This window comes from Perna viridis, chromosome 9 (assembly GCF_037379345.1).
Source record: "Perna viridis isolate PV_CMFRI_1.1 ecotype Kerala chromosome 9, ASM3737934v1, whole genome shotgun sequence".
Lineage (NCBI taxonomy): Eukaryota > Metazoa > Mollusca > Bivalvia > Mytilida > Mytilidae > Perna > Perna viridis.
In genome coordinates, this window is record NC_142453.1 from 6,913,791 (window position 1) to 6,932,835 (window position 19,045).

The 19,045-nt window shown below is 30.9% G+C and overlaps 1 protein-coding gene across 2 annotated transcripts in view; it reads right to left on the reverse strand.

Annotated features, from left to right (window-relative positions):
* Positions 1 to 5,559: 5,559 nt before the first annotated feature.
* Positions 5,560 to 19,045, reverse strand: part of LOC148606492 (transient receptor potential cation channel subfamily M member 8-like) — a 37,084-nt gene continuing 23,598 nt past the window's right edge. For both annotated transcript variants that reach the window (XM_088547306.1, XM_088547304.1), the window contains 10 exons: positions 16,621 to 16,698; positions 16,028 to 16,168; positions 15,588 to 15,719; positions 14,762 to 15,007; positions 13,818 to 13,992; positions 13,077 to 13,230; positions 11,676 to 11,851; positions 7,699 to 7,831; positions 6,906 to 7,071; positions 5,560 to 6,173 (listed from right to left, as the gene is read on the reverse strand). In XM_088547306.1, the coding sequence (XP_088403432.1) occupies positions 5,706 to 6,173; positions 6,906 to 7,071; positions 7,699 to 7,831; positions 11,676 to 11,851; positions 13,077 to 13,230; positions 13,818 to 13,992; positions 14,762 to 15,007; positions 15,588 to 15,719; positions 16,028 to 16,168; positions 16,621 to 16,698 (1,869 nt within the window). In that variant the 3' untranslated portion in view covers positions 5,560 to 5,705. The remainder of the gene's footprint in view (positions 6,174 to 6,905; positions 7,072 to 7,698; positions 7,832 to 11,675; positions 11,852 to 13,076; positions 13,231 to 13,817; positions 13,993 to 14,761; positions 15,008 to 15,587; positions 15,720 to 16,027; positions 16,169 to 16,620; positions 16,699 to 19,045) is intronic.

Sequence of the window (19,045 nt, forward strand, 5' to 3'; positions counted from 1 at the left end):
GTATTTAAAATTTTGGTAGAAGATTAATTTTATGATGTGACAACCATATCTGATAATCTTTAAAATTTCGATTGGAGGCTCCCACAAAATCAAAGGAAAATTTAGAATCTCCCAGGTAGAATTTGAGATTTGTGGGATGCTTTTGGTTAAAATTATTTCATTTTTTCAGTGAAAATGACAAAATACGAATTTTTACACCAAAAATTTGCTTTTATGTAAAAACTGCCTTCATGAGACTGTCAATGGGGGAGTATTGCCAACATGAGCTGTTCTAAAGGTTAAAATGTATGGAAAACTGACTTGAAACTATGTATAAAAAATATGAATAAAAAATCATGTATTATTAAAATCATACAACATGTGATATAAACGATAAACAGAGCTGGACAAAGAATGTAAAGAATAAGTTATAAATAATATGTAATGTACAAAAAGAGCATTGGTTTCAAAAGGACAGACATACATTTAGTCACTAAAGTTATAGTTAAAAAAGTTAAAATACATGTATTAGTCACATAAATCAGATCTAGTATCATGTTTACAATAAGTGTAAGTCTTCGTAAGAATCAATCGGAACGCCTCAGCCTTTCTAGTTACACAAAAGAGAAAATCTTGGGGCGCTAGGCAAAAGAATCCGACTGGAAGTTGACCAGTCCAATTCTAAAATTATAGAATTACTGGTTGAAATTTTTATCATTACTTTTTTTCCAAGCTCCTCGCTCCACTCCAAAATTCTTGACAGTTATTGTTCTTTTTTTCTAGTGATATCTAAACAAAATTTTTAGCGCTACCTGGTAGACAGAATTACCTTGAGTCGCTTTTGACTACAATGCCGGCAAATTTTTCAAGAAGAAATTCTCGTTTGTGCATACGAGGTTATTTTCTTAGTGAAGTGGAAATGGCCGAGTAGTTCAGAGTGTGTAAGAACCAGACCAAACAGGAAAAATCAGAAACATGCATATTATAAACACACTGGTTTCACAATAGAATCAATAACTCTTTTTTGAATAGACCATTATTTGGTCTCTTCATCACTGGATTTGTTCAAAAATTTGTCAATAAAATGTTAGAAAAATTAGGTTTTTTAACAGAGTAATCTACACTTAATATGTTCATTTTCCTTAAATTTCAATGAAATTAATAACTCAATTAATCAAAATAGTATGGAAAATCCTGTCTCTTTTTCCTGTATATCTGATGGTGCATAAAGTCAAACTACACATTCAAAATGTTTTTTTTTCTTTCATACCATGTAAAATTACTTTATTTTCATGTTCCATCCACTGTCTAATTTTTACAGAGACTGACACTTCAATAACAAGAGTCTAATGACAATTTCACATTAATGGTATTTAAAAATTTGGAGGCATCAATAAGGAATTTTTTTGTTGAAAAATTGAGTTAACTTGCAAATGTCAGCAAAGACAATATAAAAATGGTAATTTAATCAAATCAAATCAAGTTTGATGATAACTATTTTTTTTTCAAATAAAATACACCTACATTTATATCCATTCTAATGTAACTGTTCAATACATAAGTTAAAGTTCGAAATTAAAATATATTAAAAAAGTATTCAAATTTGCATAATTTAAAACAAGTACTAAATTTAAAACAAAGATAGCCTAGGCAGTAAAATCTGTTTTTTTTTTAAATTAATATTTTTCTACATTTCATTCAGGAAATAACACATGGCATGCAATTTCAGTTTTCAATAGTTTTTTTTCAAAAGCCACTTTGTTATCAGTATTTGGCCACTCAGGAAACAGAATTGTGATCAGGTGACTTGTGTTTCCATAGAAGAGCATCTTTAAGGTCAAAGGGTAAAAAGCAAAACTATACTGACTGCATCGGAAAAATGAGGTACAGTGTATTAACCGCAGAATATACCCTGATACAATATTACCCAGAAATATTCATCCTCACAGCCAAAGTAGAAATAAAATTAGAATTGTATAGCATCAGAAATAATTTGGTTCATGCATTTTTTTATTTTTGTAAATTGAAATTTATTCTTTTGATCATATTCAACTGTGTTCATGCATAATCTCATACGAAACTATTGTCAATATAATACCATGGTACCTAACAGATCTGAGAAAAATAGTTACACTCAACTGCAATGTAAAGGTAAGTACCCTATGTATATATAAACCTGTGATGATGATTCTTATTAATATCTTTCAACATGCCATTTAAAGGTAAATACCCTATATTTATATGATGATGATTCTAATGGATTCGTAATATCTTTCGACACACCATTTTGATTATTAAAAATAAATGCATCCTACAAACATGGTCAAACTTTATAGAATGTTAAAAGAAATAAAGAGCTGCCCTCAAGCACATATGTTCATCCCCCCTAATTTTGCATACTGTGAAAAGAAAATCTTAAAATATCACAAAACATAAAGATATTCCCTCTGCTATGATAATCATAGTTCATAACACTGCTGAAATCCTTAAAAAATATTTTATGCATGTTATTGGGGAGAGATAGACAGACAGACAGCAGTGTACTATAGAAGGTTCATTTATCAATAAATGACTAATATCACAAAAAGTATCACTCAAAACAAATAAGGATTTTAAACAAGTTGTTTAGACATGATAAATAAATATAAAAAAAAAAAATAAAAAGGAAGAAATACAAAATATCATTTCAATGTACATTAATTAGTTATTTATAAACAAAATGAATTCTGGGACTGGCTTTTCAAAATCACAAAATGTATATGGTTAAGGGAAATCTAAAAACTTTGCAATGATAAATAAAAACACTGAAATGTCATGTGATGTGATAAAAGAATAAGTTACTTCTTCCTTAAGAGCACTTAGAATGCATCAGTGTAACAATTATTGAGGAAAAAGATGAAATGAATAAACCCATGGAAATCTTTGCAAATTGTTCATTGATGATTCAATGGAATGTCATAATAAAATAAAAAGATTTAAAAAAAAAAACAATCTTCGTTCAGTTGAAGTACAAGATCACAGACTAATATCACAAATTTATGGAAATGATAAATTACTTTGGCACTACAAGACATAGGTTACAATCATTTATACACAAGTTGAATTATTCAGTACTGAAATGGTGTAAAGTTTTAACTTATACAACTTCTGATCCACCTTTTAGCATTTACCATTACAACATACCATTCCTCATTTATGTACATTCCAAAACTTCTCTTTTTTTCAGTTCAGCATACATTATTTACCCATGGACTTTTACACTGTTTCAATGAATAGAAAACATAGATCTAAATTTCAAATCATATTTCAATCATCCGTACCATATTTACCATTAAAATATACTACAAGTATTTCCCATAATACATGTACACATTTCACTATTTACAATAAATTATACACAATTTACAATTTAAACGGACAATAAATCATTCACCTTACACCATAGAAAGAAAAGTTTATACCAAATCAGTACTGTAATATACCACTCCTTATAAAAATCAGTCAAAGTTCTTAAGTGTTCATAGACAAATAAAACATTTTGTGGTTAAATTATTTTCTAAAAAGTGTATTTATACCAAACCTCAAGTATAACATCAAACATTTACAACAGATACACTATAAACTATTAAAAATCAAACGGACCAAATAAGTCATTCATCAAATTTCTGCTGTATTCTTACATGGACTCGTATAAAATTCAAGAACACACATTTTTAGCATGGACAGAATACACACATGAGAAATATTTACAGTGAAACCTGTTTAAACCAAACCCTGAATAATCTGAAAATCTCTCTAAACACTTTTCCATGTCCTGTCATATCTTTTAAAAGTATTTTGCTCCTTAGTTAATCAAACATCTGTCTAAGCCAGGCCAATTTTAAAATTTTAAAATTTTGAAGGTTTGGTTTAGCCAGATTTTACTATATTCATCAACAGTCAAAATAAATCTTTGTATAAAATGGATAAAAAATTGCTGTAGATTTCTACCATTATCAACTGCATATAATCATACTATTAGTATACTGTATATACTCGCATATAAGTCGATCCACATACAAGTCAAAACCCCCTTCTTAGCCCAAAAATTCTGGAATCTAGCCTTGACCCCCTTATAAGTCGGACTGAATTTTTACAGGTACAACAATAAAGAGGCAAATATATGTCATATTTGTAATGTATGTTATCAAAACATAATCCTAAAAAATAGGGCTTTAATGGACATAGTAAGTTTAAGGGGGGTGGATCCAGGGGTGGATTTCTGGTTTGCAGGGTAGCGAAATATTTTATTTTATTTTTGTTTGTTTGTTTGTTTGTTTGTTTGTTTTTTTTTGTTTTTTTTTGGGGGGGGGTTAGAACTTGTGAAAATTCAAGATTTCATGATGTAAATAAATGACTGCCCAATTTTAGGAAGGATCCCCTCTGTGCTCTTCTGCATTCACCACTGCTTAATGAATTTTTAAGTTATTATGTATCTCTAAAAAGGGTAGGTTCCATAACAATTAAATACATGTTGAAAATTTTAAGTTACAAATGGACAGACAGCAGCATGTGTTTCTATATCCCTTTACAACTTTTGAAAGTACAATACCTGAACAAATCTGTGTAATTATGTTTGTGATAAGTCAAAGATCAGTCATTAGACTGTCAAACATCAATACAACTGATGACCATTAGCTCTTAACATCACATTTATCTAATTCATGCAATATTTTGTTTCTTTCATTATATATGCAATAAATTATATTTGAGACATGATTCTATTGTATAAACTAATTTGTTAATTATAAATTTGAAATTTTTAATCAAAAGAACAGAATTTTTGAACAATCATTGGTCATGGATTCATCACCAATCAATCAGTAATTGGTAATTGATATGTCCTATAAATGCAGAGATAAGCTCAGGGATAGGAAGAAAATGCACCTGATATGACAAATACTTACCATGTATTTCTACATTTTTGTTACTTCTAATAAATGATAATATACAATTTCAGACAGTTTTCTAATATTACAAAATCTACTTACACTATCATTAAAAAAATTTCATTTCTTTCTGTATTACAAGAAACGTTGTCAAATTGATTATAAATAAATTTACGTATAAAAAAAATTTATAATTATAACTTAATTTAATATAAAATAACAAAATAGATAAAATAAATAGTTCATTACAAAGTTTATCACATGTAAATTCATTAACCTGAGAAGACATGCACATGTAAAAAACATGCACAATTAAAAACAATTACTTAAAGGTAGCAAATATTTTGTTACAAAAAAAAGAAAGCAGATTGAGAAATTTTATGCTTGAATCCATTGGGTGGAAATTGAAATAAGTTTTTGCGAAAACTGACCGAAAACTGACCGAAAAGATTAAAATGTTAGTAATGATACCTACCAGTATGGAGGTGGTTACAGTCAAACCTGTTAACAAAGCACTTAATGAACTGGAAACCAGTCTAAACCAGATTCCTTCTGATGTCCATACATTTAAATTTCAATACATTTTCCACCTGTATTAAGCAAATACCTTGTTTAATCAACCAAATCCTTCAGTACCAAAAGTGTTTTAATTCAGGCAGATTCTACTGTAATTTTCATGGACAAATATAAAGATAAAAGTACACCAACCACATCATTCCCTCTAAACAGTAAATAATATGCTCAACTTGTTTTTTTTTTTTATAATAACTTTTGGCTTAAATTCAATGATTATTTAAGTTACGAGTCACTATCATGAACATTTGTTGATCGCTTCTTTCTTAATTTTTGTCGTATTCTGGAGCTTCTATGGTGATATTCTTCTTCAGAAATGGAGTCTTGATGCAGAGCCTTACTCCTTCGATGTTTTTTACGATCGAAATTGTTCAAATCTGAATTTTCTGAGTCATTTCTGATATTATACATCAATGAGGGTTGTTGTCTATTGTCATCCTCGTCACTGTCAGAATCATCATTCCACATTGGCAATGTAGGTTTACGTCTTGACGATAACGGGGTACCAGTTGGGGGTAAACCAGCCAATGTCTCAACATGAGGGTCGCTGGTCCAGGTCGGTACCTTCTTTTCCATTTCTGGTTTCTTTGTGTCTTTGTCAATATTGATTTCTTTTTCAACATTTTCTCTATCTTTCTTCTTTTTCTTCTTTTTTCTGTGTTTCTTTTCTTTCTTTTCTTCTTTATCAGAAGCCTGTAAAAAAAGAAGAAAATTTTACAAATTCAAAACAGTCAGAAACAGCCAAAACAGGTTTTCCAAAGCTAAAAGTGCTACATATGATAATCATATGGTAACTTACAAATGATAGTCACATGATTTAACTGATTCTCATATTTAAATATTGGAATGCAAACACATGATTATCATGTGATAATCAAAGGATAATAATAATCATATGCAGCATATGATACATGTGATTGTCATATACGGCACTTCTGACTGTGTACTCCGAGTTTTATCCAAATTAATACTCAGAACCCCGTACAGACAATTCTGAGAAATCCATTTTAGACATTTCAGATCAACTAATACTATTGGTTGAATTTTTATGAAACATCTAAAACTTCAAATTTTCTTCAAGTATACTTAAAATTACCAAGAATTTCGAAAATGCTGTGCATGGCAAAACATTTGACTATTTACAACTGCAAAATTGTCAAAAAAAAAAAACAATTATATCCACATTGGATTGAAAAGAAAAGGCCTTATATAACTTTTAAAAAAAAAGTATCTGAATATTTGTGATATACTGGAATCCTTTTTTAAAAATTTATCTAGATTCGACTATCAATCAAAAAAATTAAAGTTGAAACAACTGAATAATGTAAAATGACAGACAAACTGATGAGAATGAAATAATCTTCAGTCCACTTCACCATTCACCCATAGGGACTCACACTAATTAAAAAATTAAAGAAATCAAACCTCATCTTTCGTTCCAGCTGAAGGATCTGCTGGTTTTAATGTTGCTTGGAAACCTGTTGTAGAATATACAGTGTCTTCTCGAACCTTCCCAGCAACCACTGCTTCTTCCTGACCCTGTTCTTCCTCTAACATGTCTTCCTTAATCATCTTGTACAACTCATCAACCCTGTAAAGAATTAAACATTGTAGAACTGAAAAAAAATCATTTAAGTAAATGCTAAATATTTGTCCGGTTGAACTTCACTTACTAGTTATTTACAACTTGAATAAGACAAAAACTTAAGTTTGTTGAATACAAACAGCCTACATGAACATACTAATTTCAAATTATGAAGAGTTAATTAAACATGCTAAATTTAATACAAAAATAACCTAAAATTGATCAATTATGGGTTACGTTAAAAATGAAATATCCATCCTTTTAAAATTCATATCATATTTGGACTGCCTACAATAGTGGGTGTGACAATTATGGGTTACGTAAAAGATGAAATATCCATCCTTTTAAAATTCATATCATATTTGGACTGCCTACAATAGTGGGTGTGACAATTATGGGTTACGTTAAAAATGAAATATCCATCCTTTTAAAATTCATATTATATTTGGACTGCCTACAGTAGTGGGTGTGACACAGATAATTGTATCTGAGACACAGTCGAGGGCAATAGTCCATGATTCACCGTTGTGTAGGGGATAAGAAAGAAAGGAATGCACTAAAATAACAAATGCTAACTCACAAAAAGAAATTCTAGATTTTTGTATGAAGTATAATTTTCCCAAATATCTATACCTCTTTTGCATAGCCAGTATATTTATATCAGTAGCACTTCTCTCGTCAGCTTTCTTTTTTCTAAGATAATTAGATAACTGTTCCTTCTCAAACAGCTGTAGATATTCCAGATGTCTGGAACCATACTGGCGACCTGTAACAAATACAATCTTAACTATACAAAAATCTTCCAATCTGAGCAACAGATGATTATTAATGTAGGGTTGGACCCTACATAATCAATTCCCTCCCCCTAGTCCAAATAATTATACTGTCTTGGGAGACTAATTTTTATTCAATTTGGTTGCCTCCCTAAGGCAAAGAGTAAAAAAAAAAGCTTCAGCAAACATAATGATTATCTGGACTAAACAACAGTTTTCTTGCATTATATCTAGATCCTACACAAACTGTACCCCAATCAATTTTTTTTGCCTTGCTTCACTAGACCTCCAATACTATTTTCACCCTCCTCTTAACCTGTAATCCTGGACCTGCCCCTGAGACAGATGGTACAATTACACCCATTAATTGGTCTCATTCATACTGCAAGCTTATTCAAATTAATGTTTACACAATAAATTAAAGAAATAAAATACAGAACTTGCATTAATACTTCATGTAATATAGGTCGATCTATTACAGAAAGTTCTACGGATTGTCATCAAGTATCGCTTACTTAAGTAATTGCTGGCAAAAATTAATAAAATCTAACTGCAATGCAAAATATTCAAACAGCAAAAATATATGTATTCAAAGTATACGTTCCAAATTTTATGGAGGTCAAAATCCCATAGCTCTGTCACAAACTATCAGAAAACAAAGAAAAACTGAGATTAAAATTTCTGTCAAAAGAAAATAATACATAATCTGCCTTTAGAATCCTCTTACAATTTTTACATTCCTCCATGCACATCTATATGTCATGCCCAACCGTCCTAATATGGTGTAGGTATATACATTGCCTATAGGAGCAAACACCAAGAAATTCAACATATTTTAACCCTCACTATTAACTTAACGAGCACCTATGGCTATATTATTTTAAGATTCAGTGGGTCCAATTCAAAATATGTATAGTCTGGAATGATAACAATTCTCCAGAGAATATTTTACACATAACCTGAGACATAAATACAATAGACAGCTTTACAGAAATTCTAAAATATGATTACCTTCCCTATCTTGGAAAAGCTATACTTCCATAAGAACAATACAGTCATGGCTATATTTTTTTCAAGGTGGGTTAGGTTCTTGAACAGCAAGTAGAACAGCAAAGAGAGACACGTAAGTACACTTGTTAGTACATGTAACCATTCCCTACGTTTTCCATGAATATTTCATGAAGCAAGAATAAATTAAAGTAATGCATTGAAATTGACTGTATGTCTTCAATTGTAAAAATTAATTCTTATCTATTTTTGTTTATTGATCCAGGTGAGTGATTTTCTTGTTGAGGAACATCCATTTTATGGCTGTTTCTGCACACCACCTAATATATTCTGGTTAGGCTTATAGCTATCACTGGGGACAATATCAAGAATGTTATTTTCACATACACACATATCTGCCGTTGAACTAACTTTGTGCTCGCTATAAAATTTTATCAAAATCCCTTGAGGGATTAAGGTTGAGTTGCACTTACCAGGTTTTAAAAAGTCAAATCTTTAATTCTAATTATCTCCCTTCGGTGTCTGCCAACAGTATTTATATTCCTTCAAGCACATTTATAAATTATACTCCCTCAAGCACATCTATATATGTTACCCAAACTTTCCATAAAATTTTATAAAAATCACTTGAGCAGTTTAGGAGGAGTTGCGTTAAGGAATGTGGACAGATGGATGGATGGACGGACAGATGGGGTGATTCCTATAAACCGAAAACTTTTTGTTTGCAGGTGGTACAGAAATAGATTAAAGTAAATGAATACCATAGTTAATTGATTTCCTCCTTGAAAAGAATTAAAAATTACAATAGAAACTAGAAAGCTGCAAAAACTTCAGGAAATACTATTAAGTACCATCGTTACATTGACTTTACTCAGAGCCATATTTTCTATTCACACTAGCATCAACACAACAAATAATCAAATAAAATCAAGCCACTATGCTCACACATCCATGTGCCACAACTGATAATCCTTGACCATGAAATAGCAAAAGCAATGATGAAATTACCAAAGTCACAACTAAAACTATGGGCAGAAAAGGCATCAATATACAAACTGACAGACAGGATATATAATTCATAAAAACCCCTTCAAACCTTTGTTTCATGAAAGCATAAATTTTCAGTGATAATCTCTTTGTTCTTCTGTCTAATGATCTCAAATTTAAAAGGTTCAAACATAATTTAAGATCAGTGAAACAACCAACTTTGGGGTTGGGGGTAGTTTTACAAGATATTGAACACAAACCTTAGTACAATGGACAGACAGACAAAATAAAGAATTACTACATTTAAGTTTTTAATGCTTTGATTGTTACGAAACTCAATCATCAGCATAAAGTCATGTTTAATCATCTAAATAACTAATAAAGCATTATTTACTATTTCAAATTTAGGCATTAAGTGTAGGTGTTTGTAAGAATCAGGCAAAATGGGAAAAATCAGAATCATGCATGGCAAAACCCCACTGATCTGATGATGTGATATCACTCAAGGATACTTTCTCTATTTGAAAAGACCATTTTTTGATTTCTGCATCAATAGCTTTGTGTAAAAAATAGAAACTTAGAAAAATGAGGTTTTTGACAGAGTTAATGTTCATCATGTTCATTTTCAGTGCATTTCACTGAAATTGTAACTCAATGTCCAGCATGATACCGAAAATCTTGTCTGTTTTCCTTGATTCTGGTGGTACAAATAGTCAAATTAAGTACCGTCATCAAAATGATAGTTTTTTTTTAATATCATGTTTTACCTAATGCCTGTTACTTACACGGACTGACACTTAATAAGGAATGGGTTTTGCCTCAAAATATATACAAAAAGACAGAAGTTTTAGAATAGCAAACCATTCTATAACTTCCAAGAGCAAATAACTACCCTATATATATCTGAGTTAAAATTGAGTACATGAAGATATAGAATATTACCCTCAGCTTACCGTCTGAAAATAAAGGATTTCCAATATAAACCGTTGAATGAAATATATATTAATAATAATAACCAGTGTGAGAGTATTGCATGGAAATATCAAGTCCCATACCAGGACAAAATTTTTGGCAACATCATAGATGGAGGATGGCAAGATTTTCTGCCATGAATAGATGCAAATTGTTAATGGGCCAAAATAATTCAAAGGAATCATGGAGAAAAAGGTTTATAACTCATAAAAGTTGAATATAGCAAAATATCAACTCTCTTCATTTACTTTCATCACCATAACAAACTCATCAAGGGTCCTTTGTCATGATGTAGAAATTGATATTTTGTAATATTAAACTTTCACTCAATATGAAACGAATTAAGGGGTTGACAGGTTTATCCTATGGAGGAGTTAGACATTTTTTTTTAACAGCATACATAAACTAATACTAAAACCAAGTACTAAAGACTATATTACTTCATATGTTAAAGCATCTATTGTGTTCCTACAGCAATCCATCAAAACAGTATGTTGATTTCAGACAGAATTTGATAGAATATACTTGTTTTTGAGAGGTGTTAGATTATCCAGTTTAAAAATACATTAAAACAGCTATACTGTGAAAGTACTATTGTTCGTGGGGTACCAATTTTCGTGGTTTTTGTGGGTAGATCAAACCACAAAATTTGGGTCCCAACAAATAATTGATTCCCATTAGTGTGTATACTGATAACTTTAAAACAACAAGTTAAAGAATCCAAGAACTTGAGTTCTTCCACAAAAATTGGTAACCACGTAAAAAAGTACTTCCACAGTAAACAAACTTAACTAAGTGCCAAGTTAAAACAGATTTCATTGTATATTCTAAAATTGGCTGTAATTATATATATATTTAAAAAAAACAAACCTTCAGATTTTTTACAGCAAGTGTTCCTGAAAATCCATTTTATGATAAGATAGATGTGTATAAATATACTAAATGGTGGGACCAAGGCTCCTTTGGTATCAAACTCCATGACAAGTAAATACATCTGGAATTTCCAAATTAAATTGGAATTGACTTGAACCTCCTGGAACACATTACTGAAATAATACAAAACAGTGAGTCATATAGTAACATATTAAATAAACTTAACATATACTGCTGTACTAGGTATACCATACTTGTTCCAATAAGAGGCTGTCCACATGAAAATCAGGCAGATCCTATGATATGGTTGGCACAGGGTAAATTTTATCCAACTGACTTTTTTATTCCTACGTAATGTATATATCATATGCATGTCAAAAAGGATAAAGTTCGTTTTAAGTTGACAATGGATGGCTCAGAAAATGATTCTAAAGCTTCCTTATAAATCAACCAAATTTTGCTAAAATCGGTGAAAAAAATAGAGTTATCTTTCTCCTTCCTTCAATGCATTTCAATGCTTTCTTTGTAATTTATATTCTTGTTGTTGAAGTAAATAAAAAAAAAAAAAAAATTTCAACATCGAGAAAGGATGCATTTGTGATAAGAAATGGGTAATTTTTTTTGGAAAATGAAATTTGCCATAAGCCACCCACTGCCTGGTTTTTGCATGGACTCTCTCTTAAATGAAAAATTGGAACATATCATTAAGTAGATATCTTAGAGCAACAAATTACCTGAACAGCAAATGTTTTGTTTATATAAAGCCACATACCACATTTAAAATCAATCCATCCAATGGAAGCAGACAGTTTTGTAACTAAAACTTTCTCTACCTTTCCATAAAGTGAAAAAACAGTTTATATTTGACAGCAACTAAACTGTTTACATTATACGTCCCATCATTGTAAAAGCCACATACTACATTTGAAATCAAGCAATCCAAGATACACTGTATTGCTTCAAGAAACTTGTGTATCATTTTTCAGTAATATTATCATGTAATTTTATTTTGTTTAATGTCAATTTTTTAATTTATACTGTAAATATGTATACAGTGCAGGACCATATTGTAAACTAGTTACTGTAAAAGTACTTTAATTCATGGATACCAATTTTCGTGGATTAGAGAAGAAACACAAGTTTGTGAGTTCATGAATTCATGGTTTTGAGGCTTTCAGTGTAAAAAAAACAATGGAAGTCTCCGTTATGTTTGGAATCAAATTTCGTGATTTGGTCTAACCTGTGAGGAAAACCACAAAAATTGGTACCCCACAAACAATAGTACTTTCACAGTATGTAACTAAATGTCATCCTGTTTAAATATACCAAAAATATGGATTCAAAGTAAGACACTGCACAAGCTCCAAAATTATACAAATTAAAAAAGTTTTTATTTACCTAAAAATAGCAATGAGCAGATTAAGTAACAGTACATTTCCAATTAAAAGGTATGCAGCCAGAAAGATTGGAACCAGCCAATGGAAAGTTCTACAGTAAGTCTGACCTGGCATAGAGGGGTCAGTACCATTCATATCCAAACAATTGCTGTCATCTGCAAATAAATAAGTTTGAAAAACTTGATGTTATAATTGAAAAGACAATCTAGATCTTCTTCATGCAAAGTTGAAAGTGACGCATATAAATATTTAATGTATAGTAATAAATACTCCCATGTTACTTGAAATAGAAAGCTAGAAAAAAACCAATTGTGCAATATGTCCTCATATTTGCACAGAATCAATATAATCATTTTCAGAAAAGAACTGAAGTGTTTCAAAATGAACTCCAAAATTGCAGATGCTACCAGAACTTTAAAATAATGCATTTTATTTGTTATTGAAACTTCTAGATGATAATTCATGCATGCCAACTAACAGTAATTCTATAATTAAAGGCTGAGTGGGAAAAAAATTGGCTACTATAGGGTTACTGCATGAATATGAAGAAATTACTCATGAAAATTTTTTTGAATGTTCATGTTTTAACCCCATTTAATATTTGTACTTCTTTAAATTGAGAAATCATAAACCTCTTTGTCATCAAAGAGGGTGTATATACAAAGTTTCCTAAAATATATCTTGGAACCATTTCCACATATTATTTATTTGTTATATGCATCTTCCCATCATGTATCATTACCATCAATTTCTTCTAAAAAGAGCTCCCCATAAAACTGCCAATAAGGATAGTATATAACGTCCTTCAATATTGTCCATGATGCCCGTCTCTCAACATACAATAGTCCCTGGCTCACAACTCCATAGGCCAGTAAAAATATCATCAGCACCAAGATAAACATTACCAACTCTAACATCTTAAACGGAATGTAAAACATTTAGGCATTAAGTATAATTGTTTGTAAGAATCAGGCAAATGAAAAATCAGAATCATGCATGGCAAAACCCCACTGATCTGATGATGTGATATCACTCAAGGATACTTTCTCTTTTTGAAAAGACCGTTTTTTTATTTCTGCATCAATGGCTTTGTGCAAAAAATTTTCAATAGAAACTTAGAATAATGAGGTTTTTGACAGAGTTAATGTTCATTTTCAGTGAATTTCACTGAAATTGTAACTCCTGATAAAAATCATGCAAATTGTGTAAAATGTAATATAACTCAAAAAAGACTACACATTTTTATTTTTGTTATTAAGTTGCATTATAGGTCTATATGATGAAATGTATAATTATTCATTCCAACCTGTCTGCTCTTAGGAGATAATTATGTAATTCATATGTAAAATCCAATAGTTTCTATTGAATTTTAGTATGATTTACTGAGTTTTCTCCCATAGTTCTGAATTCTACAGTTAATTCTATGTATTTTTTATCTCATTATCTCTTTCTATAAAACACCACATGTAACTTTCTGTAAACCACGACATTTTAAACAAAACAGCAAAAATAAAAATATGTACGCTTTCAAACCATGAATCACATTTTGCATGATTTTTATTTCTAATTCCCCCTCCACATAGCAGTTGGAACAATATATAAATTGGGGATTTTATAAACTCACTATGTTATTTCAGTGCAATATGACATTTATACAATGTGTTTAATACGTTAACTAAAACCTACCATTCTTTTTATCATGACCATTTTAGGACCCAGACGGCTGTTGACTGTGTACACTTCCAGCAGTCGGATATAAAACACCACACAGTTAATACAAAAGATGGCTTTGGCTTCTTTATAGTAAGTCCCCTCAAAATGAATGAAGAATGCAATCACAGCCAGTATACAGTTAAACTGGTCTAAAAACTTAAGTAAGCCAAACCAGTCTCTTAAAGTTCCTTTGAGTGTAGGTGATGGGAATGCAAGACACTGAAATAAAAAAAAAAAAAATTAAAAAACTACTGTGAAAGTTCTTATGTCATGTACATGATGTACACAGATTTAAACTCTTGTGATAAATTTGTGCCAAGTTCACTGATATGTTTGACATAAAACCTTTTGGAATATTTAGTGTCCACATGAAAGTTTATTATAAATTATAAGCTTTCCAACCATCCTCCAAAACTTCGTGAGGCTCTTTAATCACAAGTGGGATAAGCAGTATCCATTTACACTAGCAAGAGCAAACTTGGCTTAATACCTTGTCTAATCATTGTCTGCATGATACTTTGGTGAGCCTGTATCTTAATTAAATACAAACAGGTGACTTCAGTAAATCACAAATCATCAAAATAATGTTTACAGAAGACAAAATAATATAATTCACTCTTAAAAAGCTAATAAGAACTTACCATGTGGACATTGTCAACAATGGCCGTCGGAATGCACACCATACACAACTTACCGTGTGGACATTGTCAACAATGACTATCAGAATCCACACCATACACAACTTACCGTGGGACATTGTCAACAATGACTATCAGAATCCACACCATACACAACTTACCGTGTGGACATTGTCAACAATGACTGTCAGGATCCATATGATACAAACAACCTCAATAGGTGTAACATAATCCTTCCGGAATTCAACCAGAACAAAATAGGTAAACAGGATCAAAAATGCTAAATACATCATCTGAAAGTATAAAAAAAGTGTTCACTTCAACTGGCCATTTATGCCAATATTTAATCTCTAGCTATTGCTTGGAGTAAAACAGTGCAACATAAATTGCCAGACTTCTGTAAATACTGATAATTATTAAATAGAGTTTTTTTGCGATTTACTTCTAATATTAAAATAAATTGAATAATTAACTGAAGCTAGACTTAAAAAGAGTCTAAGAGGGACAGGTACCGTGATCACTATTCACATCCAGCTTCAAAGCAGGGATAAAAAAAAAAGCACTGGATTTAAAGAACTTAGCATATCAGATTAAAACTTACAGAATGATATGTGAACTTTGCTATAGGTGATGTTAGGAAGGTGAGGAATTTATTACATGGCGATATTCTCTGGTCTCCAAGTTTGTCAACTTCAAGGAATGGTGTAACTGCCATAAAGGGGAAGAGACTCACAAAAAACACCTGTAATGAAAAAAAATTATATTCTCATGAATAAATAAAAATTTGAAGTACAACAGTTTTGAAATCATTCTTAAAATTCTGGTGCTAGGCACGCTGTAAATATGTTAGTATTATATAGCAGTTGCATTTTTTCATGGATTCTGTCAAGTGAACATATTTGTGGGTATCAATTTTCACAGATTAAAAAAAAATCAGTGTTGGGGATACTATTTTTCAAGCTTTTATTTTTCACCACAAAAATTAATACATTAACAGTATTGAGAAGAATCAATACTGGGGGTATGAAGGAGTGTGGATCAGTGACAAAAATAATGCCAGAAACACCAAAACAATTACTAGTAAAAGGGGATAACAAGTCACACAAAATAAAAGAAGTAAAAGAAGTACTAGTGCCTTGAAATGTAATTTCCAACAGTTGAGGAGTCATTGACCAATATAATTGGAATACATACCCTTTGCCATGGTGATGCTATACCCCTCTTCCATATCGTACTAATAGAATTCTGACAGACAACTGATGCCAAGAAAATCTGAAAACAGAAAGTGTGTTTATGAGAGCAGTAATTTTAGAACTCTATTTTCTATAAATTCTTGCAAATTTAGCCAACTCTTGACCCATATCTAGCTACTCCAACAAAGATTTATGTAGAGAAGATTTAATTATGTATCAATTTTTGCTGAACAAATATAAAATGATTGTCTGGTACATGAATGTCTGTTGTCATGGTGCCTGGCATTTGTCTTTTAAAATTTATAACCTACACTTCCTTCATTCAAAGTTGCAAGTGAACTCATGAATGCATGTAGGTTCATGACAATTTAAAATTTTGTGAGAAAGAGTTATTACCTTTGCTTATGTATGTAATCATTATGTATACCTCTCATGAACTTTGACCGGGACAGACACTAAATTCTAACCAATACTTGGATATCATACAAACATAATGGTTACATTAATTACTCAGAATGAAGTGTATTAGACTTTAAAATCGTATAAAAAATATATATACTCAAAAGAATTATTTTAGATGCAAACCAAGTGCCAGTTTCAAGGATAATTTTATTATTTTGGTGTTCAGGAGGACATTTAGGCATTAACTCAGGGATTGGAGATAAGCTGAAAAATAAATCAAACTTCATCCCCTGATATTTCAACTGGAGTGTCCTATGCATATACCAGTCGATTTGAGTGGTCCCTTATATCCAAATGTATGGTATGGTCCAAGCTACAGCCAAAAATATCAATGCAAAAATGTATGGAATCTTATTGAATCAATAATTAAAGGGCTGTGGCCAACTCTTAATGCTAATTTGTTTGATTTTTTCCCTTTACTCTCAATGCGCATTTTCCATTGGAATAGTGAAAAAAAAAAAAATCACAATATATGAAAAATAATTCAATTATAAATTTAATTAATTTTCCTTTAACATGAAGAAACAGAAGGAAATAAAATTGTGATCTTACTCTTTATACTGATAACTTATAGCTCTTGATGATTTATTTCTTTCTATTGGATTACCTACCATATGTAAATACTGAAAACCTCAGATGTGAGTTTTTTGTTCTCAGCAGAACAATCATGATTAGTTTCAGGAGGTAGACCTAGGGTAAGGGACACAACTCATACAAATCATGTATGTTTTGCATTCAGCATTTTACATCAATCTCATGTAAGCATCAAAGTAACTTGGTCTGATTTCATTCAGTTTCAAATGAAAGCTTGAAAGACTTTAGTAAAATTGAATATGATACAAACATATCACTGACTTCATGAGTTATGTCCCTTCCCCTAGGTTTACCTCCTTAAATCCTGCTGTAGCATCATCAAGATAAGTTGTTTCCCTTTAAGACATTGCAATAAAAAATTTGGAAGCTTTGAACTTAAATACATGAATTGTAGGTTTCATGTATTGATGAAGTTTAGAGAAAAAACATCATACACTATAACTTGTAGACTTTTCAATTTAATTGAAATTGTAATTCACGCAAAAAGAAAATTAACAGATGCCCTAATGCACATGATACAAATGTTGACTTTGACTTCGGTGTAAAAGCTGTATTAAGTAGTTATTAAATAGTCAGGCAGATGATATGACTTCGGTGTAAAAGCCATATTAAGTAGTTATTGAATAGTCAGGCAGATGATAAGTGGTGTACCATGATTAATTGTCAAAAGATGGGCATTTACGTACTTTCCATCTATGAATTGGGCAAAATGTGTATAAGGTGTGGCACATGAAGGGAAAAAACAGAGATTTTATTGCATTTTCCAAGTGTTTATACCCGATAACCTCCAGAAATAACCATCGAAGTGTTTATACCCGATAACCTCCAGAAATAACCATCGAAGTATTTGTACCCGATAACCACCAGAAATTACCATCAAAGTGTTTATACCTGATAACCTCCAGAAATAACCATCGAAGTGTTTGTACCCGATAACCTCCAGAAATAACCATCGAAGTGTTTGTACCTGATAATCTCCAGAAATAACCATCGAAGTGTTTGTACCTGGTAACCTCCAGAAATAACCATCGATGTGTTTATACCTGATAACCTCCAGAAATAACCATCAAAGTGTTTGTACCCGATAACCTCCAGAAATAACCATCCAAGTGTTTGTACCTGATAACCACCAGAAATAACCATCAAAGTATTTGTAAAATTTTCCTTTTTAAGATATTGATAGATCAAATTCAGTTGAAATGCACTATGGAAAAATGGCGGGAAAATTTTCCAGTAATTTTTCTTTATATAAACAGTCAAAAAATATATAAATTCAAATTGCTTTTCAGTTGTTTTCTGAATGAAATATACTTGAGACGAAAAAGACCAAATTGAGAATTATGATGTGCCACTCACTGCCTGATTCTTAC